The following is a 14,400-nucleotide window of genomic DNA, read 5'->3' as shown; positions in this document are numbered from 1 at the left end:
GAGATGAGCGGAAACTTTGTTAGATCCTTTGTCCTTATAGCTGCTCCTATCAACAGACACAGCTACACTAATGACACACACACACACACACACACACACAAAATATAATAATGACAACGTGACAAGCTAAAAATTGAGAACAAATTGCTTCTACCCAAGCCCAGCATACAGTTAGAAAACTGAGGCATTTTAGTGGTGGAAAAAACATGTTAGCCTAAAATATGTATTGCAATATAACACTACTGTATTATTACAAAGCAATGCTTTAAACAATCACATTGTTCTGTTTTGTAATATCTTTAATTCATTGTAATGTGGTCTTATATACTAGAACTTGGATTTTTTCTATTTTATTTCTACAGTATTTTTCTGATGTTTCTAATTTTGTAACCCTGTTAAGAAATGGGGTTTACTGATAAAAAAAATACAGTTCATCATTATTGTTATATAATGCTCTTTCAGGGTCCTTTTAGGGGATTTCAGCAACCAAAAGGCAGCGTGCGTGATTATTTATACAGGAAAGGTTTTAAAGGGGGAGGTGGGTTAATGTAAATTTTATAAGAGCAAGTTTGTGATTTTAATTCTGCCATGCCAGTAATTTTTATCGATCACATGCTTCAAGACCTGTAAAGATTCTGGCATCTTTTAATGTACCTCTTGTTAAATCTCAAATAAAAGTAACCTCAGGTTATACAGAGTTTTTCCTGACTCAGAATCGGCCTTTGGGGGGGTGACTACACACAGTAAGCATGATCGGTGCGCATACAGTAAAGGCAATGAGTCTGTGTTACCTTATTTGACAGAAATCATTTCTGACAATTTGATAAACAGAAATGTATATTATGTCAATGAAACCACAATCAACCAAACTGCTTTAAAAAATTACATTTAAATACCACCGTTAAAATCACCGGGAGAGTCCAGCACAGCCAGACTCTGGATGGTAAAACTGAGATAAGCGCTCCTATTCAAGTTAATGCTCTGTTTTTTAACGGACAATTGCTGTTAAACACACTCAGAGAGGATTTTCTCAATTTGTTTAATTTTGGCACAGATTTTCCTTTAGGGCTGGGTAAAACCTCTTTGGGGAGCGCCAAAAATTCCTCTATGAAGGAAAAACCCTGTTATACTGTAGTGCCCTTTTCAAATTGAAAGGCTTGGTATGTCTGCACTGCAGGAAGTCTTTACTTCTGTTATCTTTAAGCCAAAGTTGTACAACTGGTCTTCCTCAACATGTTTGTTCAGCCATGTTGACTTGTGCTTCTCGGCACCTACTACGGAGTTCAAAAGGCCACATAGTTATGCCGCGTTCTATTTACCTCGGAACTCGGAAACCGTAACTGGGAAAGACGTCATAGACAGAAGTGCTTGTAACTTTATGTTACTGCAGCTTTCACAACTGTTGATTCAGGGGGCAGCCATGTTGGATTTTGAACTCGGGCTACTGCGAGGTTGTCCGAGTTCCGAGCGCAGAAATCCGAGGTCAGGGGGCGTTTCCGACTTTGACCTCAGAAAATCCGAGTTCCGAGGTAAACAGAATGCGGCATTATTTGTCTATCACAATTCATTCAATGTTCAAAATGGCCATTAGAAGGACTTTTATAGGCACATGTGACTATTCATCTGGTACACTTCCCCCATTGACTCCTTGTGTTCGCACAAATCACTCCACCCCTTAAATAGAAAAAGGTGAATTACACGCCCTCTAGTATTTTACTCCATGCAAAACACCTAGTTCTTTGTCTATTATTAGAAAACCACTGTCCCTGCTAGAGGCAATGTAAAACACTTCACTTCATTTGTATCAAATTCCTTTTCCCCAGGAAAGTGCTACCTGTGAAGAGACTTTAGGAACATCAAAATTAAGCAATTATAAAAGTTCTTCTGAAATGGATATGAACTGATTCCTATTTTGTTATGTTAATTGTCAATTGAGAGAAGAACAACAATCAGTATTTCTGTCATGTATTAATATCAATTTAACACAGTGAAAACATTGCCCTCAAGGGAAGAAACCGCCGCATGCAGACACAGAAAACAGACAGCATGAAAGAAAGAAAAATGTCATAAATAAAACAGTGAAAAGTGGAAGACAAAAGAAAGACCCAGAAAGAAAGAAAGAAACACAAGAAAGATGTAAGGAAAAAGAGACAAAAGACAGCACATAAGAAAGAAAAAAGAATAACAAAGAGAAAGACAAACAGAGACAAAGTGGAGCAGAGAGAGAAGAAATGACTATATTAGGTTGCACTTGACTCTGTGATGTTCGCCGAAATCTGACAGCTTCTCTAGTTCAGCACTCCCCTACCTGACACTTCAATGCAGCCTACTGCATCTCTGTGTGTGTTTCTGCATGTGCATGTATGTGGCATGAGTCAGAGAGAGATTGTTTGAAGATAATTCCTGGTAATTTCTACGCCTACCTTTAACTGTGTGCGAGCATGTGTGTGAGCATCTTAACTGCCACCAAAACCTAATTCTGTTCCTTAATTCAAAGCAGAATCGAGTTGAGCTGACATACACAGCAGGGGTAAGCAAAAGGGGAGGATATGTGTGTGTGTGTGTGTGTGTGTGCGTGCGTGAATTTGTGACAGCATCTCCCCCTGTGGTGTGACCTAATTTAAAGTGGGGAGATGAACACAACTCCACAGTGAGAAGCAGCCCCTGACAGGAAAAGAGAGACACGTGCACGCACGCACGCACGCACGCCACACACACACACACACACACACCCACACAAATGAAAAAGAATGAACCAGACAGAGAGGAAGTTAGCTTACAGAGAGAGCTGGAAACCCAGTTGGTGCCTCTTTAAGGTGAAAAAAAATCAAAATAGAAAGTAACAGTCCTCCCTGTTTCTCACTCTGTATTTATGTTTGCATGTGCAAGTGTGTCTGTTTGATTTTGTGTGTGTGCGTGCGTGCGTGTGCATGTGTGGTTTTTCTGACTCACTGGGTTGACAAGCACAGTGAGAAACAGCTCTCCCCCACTGATGCTTTTGTCCAGTTCTTTAGGTCCACCAGGGTATTCCTTATAGTAGATGGTGTGAGTAAACAAGCCACACGTCTGGCGGGGCAGCACCTACACACACACACACACACACACACACACACACACACACACACACACATACACATAGACATACATAGACATAAAAGAAGCAGTGTTAACATCTTTCATATCTTCAGTTTACACAGTAAGTGCAAATGAACAAATAGTGTAAGATAACAGTCAACTAAGCAAAGTATGATCAGCATGTACTAATTTGTTAGACAAAAAAACCTTTATGGCAGAAAATTATAAACTGTTGTTTACAATGACCAGTCAAAAAGTATTCCACTGATTTTGTATTGTCTAATATTGTCGGACTCACAATTGACATAGTTTTAAAAAAAATGATTAAAAAATCAATGCAGCAGAACCAAAGATATCACCTTCTTTATTCCACACATTCTTCTTCTTTTTCAAAACCTGTCGCCTACTGTACATTACCCACAATGTAACTCGACTGGCAACAGTTCGGTAGGAGATATGGGTGCGTTATGTTAGTAGCAGCTAATGCAGCCTCCAGCCGCTAGCCTCAAGTAGAGATGAGGAGCAGGCTACAGAGGTCTGGTAAGCTCACTTCTTTCTAACACCCTCCGAGATTTTTTTTTTTTAACTTGTAGTAGAAGAGCTCTAGCACATTTATCAGATTTGGCTTAGCACCCCCTGGAGCCACAATTGGATTTCTACAAATTTTCTTTTTTTACATATGCACTAGTAGTCCCCTGTAAGAGCTATAAGCACACTTTGATGTTCCCCTTTAAGTGGCATATGAAACTGCTGTGATACTATGATTTTAGATTAAACAGGAAAGTGCTGATCACTTACCTAACCCAAGGCCAAAGCAAACAAACCAGTTATAAAGATTACTTAAAGTGATGGTTCGGAGTAATTCACCCTAGGGTCCTTTGCACCATGACCTCGAGCCAAACACCCCCCCAGAAGCTTTTTTCACCTGGGTCTAACATTGGGAGAGTTAACGTAGAGTAGCGTTATCAGCTGAATAGCTTAGCGCAGGGGCTAATGGACCCACGTTTGTATCTCGTTACCCCACTAATAATGCCCGAAATGATACCAAACGTCTACAAGTAGTACAAATAGGTTATGCACTCATAAAACGATGGATTGGAAAGTTTGTAAGTACACTAGAAGTTTATGTAAATAACACTTGCCTGCTGGCTTCTGCTCTCTGCTGTTGTTGTTGCTGCTGTAAGACGAGTGCTTAGGGCCGTCTACAAATTACAACACCGAAAAGAGATGCAACAAAATATTTTTTAATTTAACTTTTTTTTTAAAGTAAGTGCTGTAGTATAACTAGCAGGATACAAGTAATAATTGAGGTAAGTTTGGAGACATTACCTTATTTAATCATTAAATTAATTAAAGTATTTTTGTTGTATCTCTTTTGGTATAGTAATTTTAGAGCGATCCCTTACTAGATCTCCAACTCGAGCAGCTAACAGCAGCAGCAGCAGCAGCAACAGCAACAGAGAGCTGAAGAGAGCAGGCAAGTGTTCGTAAACTTCTGGTGTACGCAAACTTTCAATCCATTTCTAGGAAAGCATACTATTTGTATACTTATAAACGTTGGTATAAATTCGGGCATTATTAGTGGGGTAACTTACAAGATACAAACGTGGGTCCATACCCCTAACCAAAATACTCGCTATAACTGACTCTTATCTCTATGTTCGACCCAGGTGAACAAAGTGTTCTGTTTTGCTCGAGGTCATGGTGCAAGCCGATGAATTGACCATCACTTAAAGGATACACTTACAGGCAAAAACATATTTTTTTTAAATGTTGAGGCTTTGGGCTGTTTTGCTTCCATAACATGTCTTCTTCTTTAGACTAGTGTGAAAACAACATCCAACATACTTAGTTGTTTATTGTGCTACACTTTGTTTATTTGCACCTTTAGATTTCTCCTAAATTCACCAAAGCTAGCATTAGATAGTGCCTCATTTCAAATATAATAATTTCAGAAAACTTGTAATTGCAAAAAATAATTGTCTTAATGAAAGTCAACTGTGGGAGTTTCATGGTGATATCTGTTAGTTAAAATGTTTGACCTTATTCACCTGTAGCGTCGTGCAAAGTGGAATTTTACTTCTACTATCTTGAAAGGCTTTAAAGTTTTCTCAAAATTAGTTTTTCTCATACTGAGCCAGAAATCTCCACTTCAGTAGCACTCGCATACACCAAACATTGCAGTTTCATTCTGAAGGTTTTTACAGAGGGGTTTGTTCACATATCATTTATAATCTGATTTATGTAACAGTTTATACCTTAAAATGTGGCGAAAATGGATTTTGTATGGCTGTTGACAGTATTTCCTGATTTATGGAGTTGTAAAAAAAAAAAAAATCAAAAATCCCCTCTGTAAAAAACATTTGGCTCTAATATGTCAACAAAATGAAACAAGAATTGTGAACCTGGCTTTATCCAATGTTCAGATTTCTGTACTAGAAATGTATGCAAGTTGCAGCATATTTAATATGAGAATGTCTCATTTGCATATTTAAACATATAATTTGTAATACAAAAAAATATTTTCTTAATGTAAGTAATCAACTAGGGAGGTTTCATGGTGATATATTTTAGTGTAAATATTTTCCCTCTTATAATTCAGCTAGCAGCATAAAATATGAAAGATGTAAGGATGAAATGCACAGCTAGAGTCAAGCTTGTCTGCACGGCTGTTTCTAAATATGAGAAGCAGACGGCAGAGCAGGTCAGGGATATGCAGGTGTGTTGTGTCATCCAGCATATGTTAATGTTACCTATCGCAGTGGAGAAGCACAGGTGCCAATTCTACAGCTGGTTCAAGTCACATTCTTGCAGAGTGTAATAGACACTTTTTCAGAGCTGGCATTTTGACTTGTGATAAGATAAAATGCATGGGTGTAATTTATAATATAAAAGATGAATGCTCTTTTCCAATAAGGTGTTCGAGTTCCAGGACTCTGGTATTGTGCACGCTGGCTCACTGAGTTTACTGGGACACTGCTGCTACGTCACCCGGATCGTTGGTCTGATTGGTTGAAGGACTATCCAACTGCGCCCAGAGGCATTTGAGCGGCGTCCGTTGGAAATGAGCTGTGAATGAACCTTTCCCTGACCCACTCTCACTCACAACTGAGAGGGGGCTGGTGTCAACCAGGCTACTAAAGAGCTGTCCAGCTGAGTACACTACAGCAGTGTAGAGACCCTTCATTTTCATGCAGGTGCATGAACTGCACTGGTGAAGTTGAGTCTTCCTGGGGCACTGTCAAATGTTTTCTATCTCACCTACACCTGTTTGGTATTTTGGTGACTCGTTGTTTAACGAAGCCGAAGGACATAATAATAGATCACTTTTAATCCCACCTCGAGCAGGTGCACCATGCACCCTTGGCCACGAAACACTGCCACCGCCTGTGTGATAATCATGCCTTGATTGATGAAAGCAGGATCCCACATGCCAATTCCTCAGATTGTCTTTATTGCTAGTAGTAAATAAATTATACAAGGTATAAAAAGTCACAGCAACGATTGATTTAACAGCAATGACATGACATGTTTTTGCCTTTATATTTTAATATCAGAATCATCAGGGATTCTTTACGGCTTACCTCAACTGTAATACTAATATTTGTCAAAGATAGAGCCCATAAGTATGTTGGCCAATGTAAATATATATTTAAATTAATCACTGCAGTCAAAAAGCAGAAATAATATGCCCAAAACAAGCATAAAAGACTAACAGAGTGCTAGTGTTTAACAGCAGATAAATGAATCTCCTTTTCATTAGGTCATTAAATGAATTAAATGAAGAGAAGAGAAGAAGGTCTTTATTGTGAACTCCTTGTGGAGCACTTCTCTGCGTGAAAAATAGAGAGTAAAGGCTGGAAGCGCAGATATTGGTTTATCTATAAAACACTGCAGTCATTCACACTCACACGAAAGAGAGAGAGAGAGAAGGCCACCAGAGCCACAGACACTCAGCACTATTTCACCAAACCAATTATCCACAGAGCTATAGCTCAAAGTGATATAGTACATTTTAAAAAGAAATACACACACACACACACAAGTATGCATGCTTGCGCACGGTGCGCGCACACACACACACACACACACACACACACACACACACACACACACACACACACACAAACCCACACACATCTGATTTGTTCATATACTGTGGGTCCAGTGGGTGGCTCTCAATCTGCTGACAGAGACACACAAACACCAATTTTACAGCCTTAAGACAACATCCTGTCCTCCTCGGAGCAAACAAAGTTGGAGCAAGGGGCAGAGGGGAAAGAGATTAATAGGCCAAAATTGCAAGAAAAATGTGAAAGGTGAGGAAAATGGGAAGGTTGTCAGTGATGTGCCAGAGTTACTTTATGAGAGGTCAGGAGGCTAGACCAATCAGAATCTCAAAGCTCACCAGCCAATTGATGGTGACATTATTTAAAATTCAAATTATGCATGCAGGTGCATATATTCATTTAAACAAACCACCACACAAACTGCCAATCCAATGAATGTTTTGAGCTAAGTTTCGAGTTTGTTTTCTCTATTTTCTAGCCTCCCTTTGCTGTTTAGTTAGTGCAGCATGCAATGTCTTGGGGCAAGAGATGGACCTTGTCACTATTTTTCTACACTGCTTTCACATTGCTGCCCAGTCTTAATATATTGAACAATAGCTACAAAATGTTTAGACTGTAGAAATACACAATATGTCTTTGCACTACAAATACATATTGTGTATTTCTACAGTTGTTTATGTGGAATTTGACAGAATACTGTCACCTCAAGGTCCATTTGGTTGCTGCTGTGTAGCTTTCAATGACATGATCTTCATCAGCAGATGGCACATAACTATCTATCTATCTATCTATCTATCTATCTATCTATCTATCTATCTATCTATCTATCTATCTATCTATCACAGAGCGCTTTCTGCCCCTATCCCAGAATGATAAGTGCTGTAGCCAGACCATACTCCAGCACTAGGTCTGGCTATACAGGACTATGGAAAGCGGTTCTTGAGCTTTTGATCATATCACATAATCTTCATCTGTTGCTGATGAGGATGAAGATTGTTTTCAACTTGGACAAGAAGTCCTCAAAGCACCCAAATAGAGAACAATTCCTGGGCAACTCCATTTGCTGTTGCATTGTTTTAAGGGACGCTGTTGGAGGAGGGAGGGATGCATCATATACTGGATACCTCTGATACCATCAGTGGTAGCTAATTTTAATTCATAGACCTGAGGTACAACTGTTCTTCTTAGAGGTAATATCATCCTAGCATTTTCCCCAGAGGATTAAAATAACGGTTTACTGTACAGAACAAGTGATCTCCTTACTAAACATGCAAGGCAAAGCTGAGAGACCGGAAACACTCAGCTAATGGAAGCTCACTCTATACTTGATCATCAGCTTTCAACAATGGATCTGATTTGCATGTGTCCTTACTCTTCTACCAATGCAGTTTTGATGCATGGGTTTATTACAGCCATTTAAAAAAACTATATATAAGGGACCGTTCGGTATTTATGGAATGGACCACCGGAGGAAAATAGGGGAGGGTCATGTCTTTTTATTCTTTGTTGAGGGGAAGGTCATCCCAAAAAATTTTGGGGGGGGGGGTGTGGTCTCCCAAGTTTCTCCCAAGTGGCTTGTTTGGTCCATATTTTTCCATGTAGCTCTCAGTCTCGGCCCTTCTGCGCTACCAGATGGGTCTGACCCATGAGTTTGCTGTGGGGCAGGGGGAGCACTGCTCCCCTGGTGGCTGAAACGGATAATTGCATTGATTAAAAAATTTGTGGAATAATTACGTCTTGAATGACCAGATATTTTATAAATATCTTTAATAACACAAAACAACTAAATGGTGGTAGGTAATACATCTGCTTTCATATACTGCTTTAATAAAAAAAATATTTCCTGGCTGACGATGAGAGCAGCAGGACGTAAAAAACGAAAATGTCTGCACATCTTACCGTGCCAAGGTTACAATAAAGGTTTCCTAAATGCCACATTTGATGTCAGCTTACTAATTGATTGCGGGTTTTGTGTAGATTTGGACTTAAGTTTATTCCACTTTGTTTTAACGGCGAAATGGAGGAAGCCTAGTGACTAGTCCATAGCAACCAGTTTGTGTGTTGAATGTTACCCAGAGTGCTTTGGTGAATGGTCTCAATGTTTTATTGTTTTATTTCATGTGAATACTAGTTTACTAGAGGAGTAACTTAGTATTTGAGCAATAATGCAGGAAGTGTGCATTTAGTTTCCATGCTTATTGTGTTTCCACAACAACGTCAGTGAGTAAATCTACTGAAATGGCCACCACACCATAACAGAGGAGTGTCATGCGTCAAATGAGAAAGCAGAGGTTAAATCACATATGTTATTGCTGTGAAAAAACAATGGGAATCAGCATATCTTTGCCAAGTGCAAACCAGTACTGAAGGTATCGATAAATTGTTGGGTGAGGGTCATTCCTTTTTTCCAAATTGTTTTGGAGGGTCATAGAAAAATTATTACTGGTGAAGGGAGGGTCATGTCTATTTTGACTAAAAGGTCCCAAACTCCTCCGGTGGCCCCTGAAATAAATAACAAACAGTCCCTAAGACAATAAGAACAAAAGTTTAAAAAACAATGTTCAGAGAACAGCTGGATCCATCATAGAGGTCGATGGTAAGATTGAGAGTAATATTTTCTGCCGATTTAATTTTATTTCAGCCTCTATTTCTTCTCCAGCTTTTCTTCAAAAAACGTATTTTCTTCTTGTATCAAACAAATATCATTATAGCCTGTCAAAGTGTCAGTTTGTTATTGTATTGAAAGGACGTAGGATTAAGTGTCTCTCTTTTATGGCGCTGTGACAAGATGTCAAGATATCAAAGCAGACTTCTGGGACTGATCAGGAAATTGACATAGCTGTCGGTTCAAATTGTTTGCTCAAGACCCAAAAACAGCAGAACAACATGGGCTGCTAATTTTGGTGTCAGATGTGATTGGTTCTTTTGTCAATAAGGAACCAGTTGCGCACTCTGACAAAGAGCCTGACTGACAAGTGAATGAAGAGAAGGAGGATCGAAAGAGGGAGTGAGGTACAAAGACAATTTGCTTAGGTGGAGCAGGCAACAGGAGTTTTATTCTATTGCTGTCTCAAAAAGGGACTGATGAATTATTTATTGGAGCATGAAGGTGTAAAAATGCTCTCATTACTAGATCCTTATTCCATGATCCTGCACATACACAAATACACACAGACTCATACACACAGAAAAACTAACCCCTTTAACCGCCAAGGGAAGCCATTAAATATTGAATCAACGTAGAGCTGTGGTGGGACGAGGTTAAAGAATACATATCACACACACACACACACACACACACACACACACACACACACACACACACACATACACACACATACACGAGCACACACAGAGGTTACACACCAAGCACAGCGTCATTGATTTTCAGTTTAGGACCGCAAGAAACAATCAGCACACATTTTACTATTCAGCAAACACTAATTTGAATGAAGTGACAGTAGATGAAAACAGTTTTTCAAAGTAAGATGAAAAAATCCAATTATAATAATAATAATAATCCAAAGAGACTCCTGTGACTAAATGGTTCTGCATTCAAACTTTGATTTAGTGACTCTTAAGAATTTACAAGTCATGGTTTTCATTTCAGTCAGCAATAAAGCAAATATTTGTTATCCTCCTGGCGGGCAAGGACACTACATAACATATTTTGAGTGTTAAAGGCTTGATTCATGACATCTACATCATCAATGGTGTTGTGTTAAGAAAAGCAAAAGTTACAATACAGGATTTCTATTCATCATGTTTATCTGGCTAACCTGAATCACCTCTTTTTGTCAGCCAACACACACATCTATGCATTGTCTGCTAGACCAACGCACAGCAGCAGCACCGACTTGTGTCTAGGGATACCCACAACCACCAGCTGTGGAAGCTAAAGTACTACTATCTGGAGATAAAATAACAAAATTGTGAAGAAAAATATTAAAGAGCCTCTATTATACTATTATATAATAGGTTTAGATGCTGTAATGTTATAAAAACATATTAAGTCTCTCATACTGCCCATTGCTGCAGCTCCTCCACCTGAAACGCTCTGTCTGATCTCTTGGCCCGCCTTTCTGAAAAGCCCACTCTGCTCTGATTGGTCAGCTGGCCCTACTCTGTTGTGATTTGTCAACTAAATTCAAATAAGCCACTGGGCGGGCTGTGCTTGCTCAGGCAGCACCTATGGGCAGCACACATGAAAAACTGGGCTAGCATTCTCAATTAATGGCATCAGTAATTGAGTGAAATATGTTTTTTTGTACTTTATACATCTACATTTTAAATGCACAAAAAAACTACAACATACTTAAAGACGGGAACAATCCAAAAAAGCATAACAGGGGCTCTTTAAATAATCATTGAGATATTTACCTATAAAATACACCTTGAAAGGAGACCTTTTTGGCATTCAGCTAAACAAAAATATTAGATGTTTCATAATGAATGCCCAGTAGGTAGTTGTGAATGTGTTAATGAATTTTCATGTTTGTGCAGAAACATGTCAATTGATCTAAGTGCATTTATGGATATGCTTGAGCACATTTGCATGTGTGTGCGCTTGCAGGGATGCTGATGCAACCCTGAGGTTTTTTCAAAGACATGTGATTCACAGTGTTGTCTCCTCACCATGATGTTGTTGTGGGTGAAGCCCTTGCGGTAGCGGGCAGGTTTGAGGTGGGGGTACTCTTCAGTGCTGGTGACCTGGATGTTCCACACATGTCTCCAAGCCTTGTACAGCTGCAGGTGAACAGGATAGACGCCTGAGTGGTGAGGGGCCACGGCGTAGCCCATGTCCACTGGGATGTTGTGCTCCTGGAGGTGAAGGACATACATATGCAGAGACAGACACGTATGTGAGGGTTATATAGATAAACAGAAGTTATAGCACATTTACAACTCTGACAAAGGACATGGCAAGACATAAACACGTAGAGCCCAACAGCCTGACCTTGTAGAAGAAGTGCATGGTTTGTGTTGTGTTTGTTACGATGTTGGCCTTCGGGTGGGAAATTAAAAGGAAAAAAAAAAGTTGGTGTGAGTATGTGTATGTGTGGGAGTGTGAGGGTGGATGGTTGCTGGGTGCATCTCGCAGACTGATGGTGTTGTCCTTCGCTCTGACACACACCTACACACACTGTCAAAGCTAAGCATCGGCGGTCAGGGGATGAGGGAGTGGAGTATGTATGTGTGTGTGTACAATAGAGGTGAGGGATCACACTTTATGATCACGTTCACCTTCAACAGCATGAACCAGCACCCCCTCACTGTATTGTACGTGTGGCACGCCACTCCAGTATGGTCATACAAATCATCTCAACTCACGAAGCACACATACTAACAAAGCACAGGAGAATAAGGCAGAGCAGGGCAACAAAAGTGCTCGACCTTGTGGACTTGAGATTAAACAGAAGACGTTTAAACAGGGCTCAGGTGTGCCCATCAAAATAAGTACATCGTTCCCCAACAGGGATATTACATTTTGTTTGTTTTGTTTTACTGTAGAAAATGAGTACATGATGGTACATTTTGTAAAAGCATTCTTATTGCTTATGCTGACAGAAGTACAGCTATTTTCCCAGCCCTGCCTCTTAAAAATATTTTCATATGCAAGTAATTTCATTAGTAAAAATGTTCTGCAGGAAGTGTAATCCTACACAATTATGATACTGATCAACATAGCAAGGACATATTGTACACATCTGCAAAACATTCACTGTCAATATATTTAATGTGCTTTCCCTGCAATATTGGCTTGTGGAAAATAAAACACATTTTAAACCTAATAACATGAATCACGGTTTACAGTGTCTACATCCTATGGCATAGGAATGTCACACTTCCCGGGCTGGGAAAAAAACATTTCAAGTGGATGTAAACAAGGGAGAAATTATTTTTCCTGTTAAACATCTAGGGTATGTAACATAAAGTGTATTATTTGAGTTAAAACAGTTCCAGCGCTTTGACCTGCAAACATCCTGTCTGCAATCTGCTGTGGCAAAGAAATAACAATCACTAACGTTAACAGGCGCCCTTGAAGAAAATGCAATCATGGGAAGCGAGTATGATTAAAAGGACACACAAGAAGAAGAAAGCAACAACAAAATAGACAGCTGCAAGAAATGTGCGTGCTTGCGTGCAAGCGTGCATGCATGTGTGTGTGTGTGTGTGTGTGTGTGTGTGTTGTGTGCATCCATCTCACCAGAGCGAACTCCTTGTTGAGGACCATCTGCTCCAGCAGTGAGGACTCATTGTGGAAGAGGTGAGGCTGCATGTGGCTCCACATGTGGGGGAACCACCAGAACTCATCCACGTACTTCAATAGTAAATCGTCTCCCTCGTCCTCCTCCATCGTTCCTGCACACGCAAAAACACACACACAAGGACAAAAAGGACAAGGAATAACATATAGAGCACATTAAAAAATTGCTGCTATATACACTTTCTCGCTGGTATAAGGTTAGCGTATCACCAAGCAACTGGGTTGTTTTAAGGTTGTGTTACTAAATAAGGTGGCAGTCTGAAACTATGGTGATAGAAAGTCATGCCATAGTAATAATAGACGCTATGGTAATATGATTTATTCTGTATCCGATAAAAAAAAAAATTATAATTATGTTCACTTTCACCTCTATTTTTTTTTTCCAATTGCATCCTACGACTTTGTTCTCTCACTGCAGATTTAGACACTAACTAGAAAATCAATCAAATCTGACCTTGGAACCACAACAGAGCTTAGAATGCACAGCAGTATGTCACTACATCACAAGAGATAGTATGAGATAGAAAATATGTTCTTTTTTTAAATGATGAATGATAACTTAGCACTATACACACGACAAGCTATAGCAACCGCGTGAGATTACTCGGTCTGACCACCGGGCTGCATCCTCACCCTTTCTTTCGTAAATTGGTAGTTCATTTAGAGATTTGTTTACTGTATCATAACTACTTACTGCTAGACAAATTGTGCTATTTAGACTTAAATGGAAAGCAATGAAGAGAACACACCTGTGTGGTAGAACTTCCCAGAGAAGCCCAGGTTGAAGGTAAAGTTGGAGATCTGAGAACGCAGCTGTTTCTGAGAATCAAGGAGAGCCTGTAGATAGATAGATAGATAGATAGATAGATAGATAGATAGATAGATAGATAGATAAAAAGAACATTAGTGACATCACATTGAACCTCACCAGTGACAAACCGTGGTCCTGGACCGTGGGCCTTCAATAGAACTATTGGACCACACATG

General features: G+C 39.6%; 1 protein-coding gene across 6 annotated transcripts in view; it reads right to left on the bottom strand.

The window, feature by feature from the left end:
* Positions 1-14,400, bottom strand: part of ndst3 (N-deacetylase/N-sulfotransferase (heparan glucosaminyl) 3) — a 42,760-nt gene that overhangs the window by 14,174 nt on the left and 14,186 nt on the right. For all 6 annotated transcript variants that reach the window (XM_039804908.1, XM_039804916.1, XM_039804893.1 and 3 more), the window contains 4 exons: positions 14,163-14,250; positions 13,354-13,508; positions 11,781-11,966; positions 2,953-3,081 (listed from right to left, as the gene is read on the bottom strand). In XM_039804908.1, coding sequence (XP_039660842.1) covers positions 2,953-3,081; positions 11,781-11,966; positions 13,354-13,508; positions 14,163-14,250 — 558 coding nt within the window. The remainder of the gene's footprint in view (positions 1-2,952; positions 3,082-11,780; positions 11,967-13,353; positions 13,509-14,162; positions 14,251-14,400) is intronic.

The sequence above is a fragment of the Perca fluviatilis genome, chromosome 1 (assembly GCF_010015445.1).
Source record: "Perca fluviatilis chromosome 1, GENO_Pfluv_1.0, whole genome shotgun sequence".
NCBI classification, from domain to species: Eukaryota; Metazoa; Chordata; class Actinopteri; order Perciformes; family Percidae; genus Perca; species Perca fluviatilis.
This window is presented reverse-complemented; position numbering and strand designations above follow the sequence as displayed.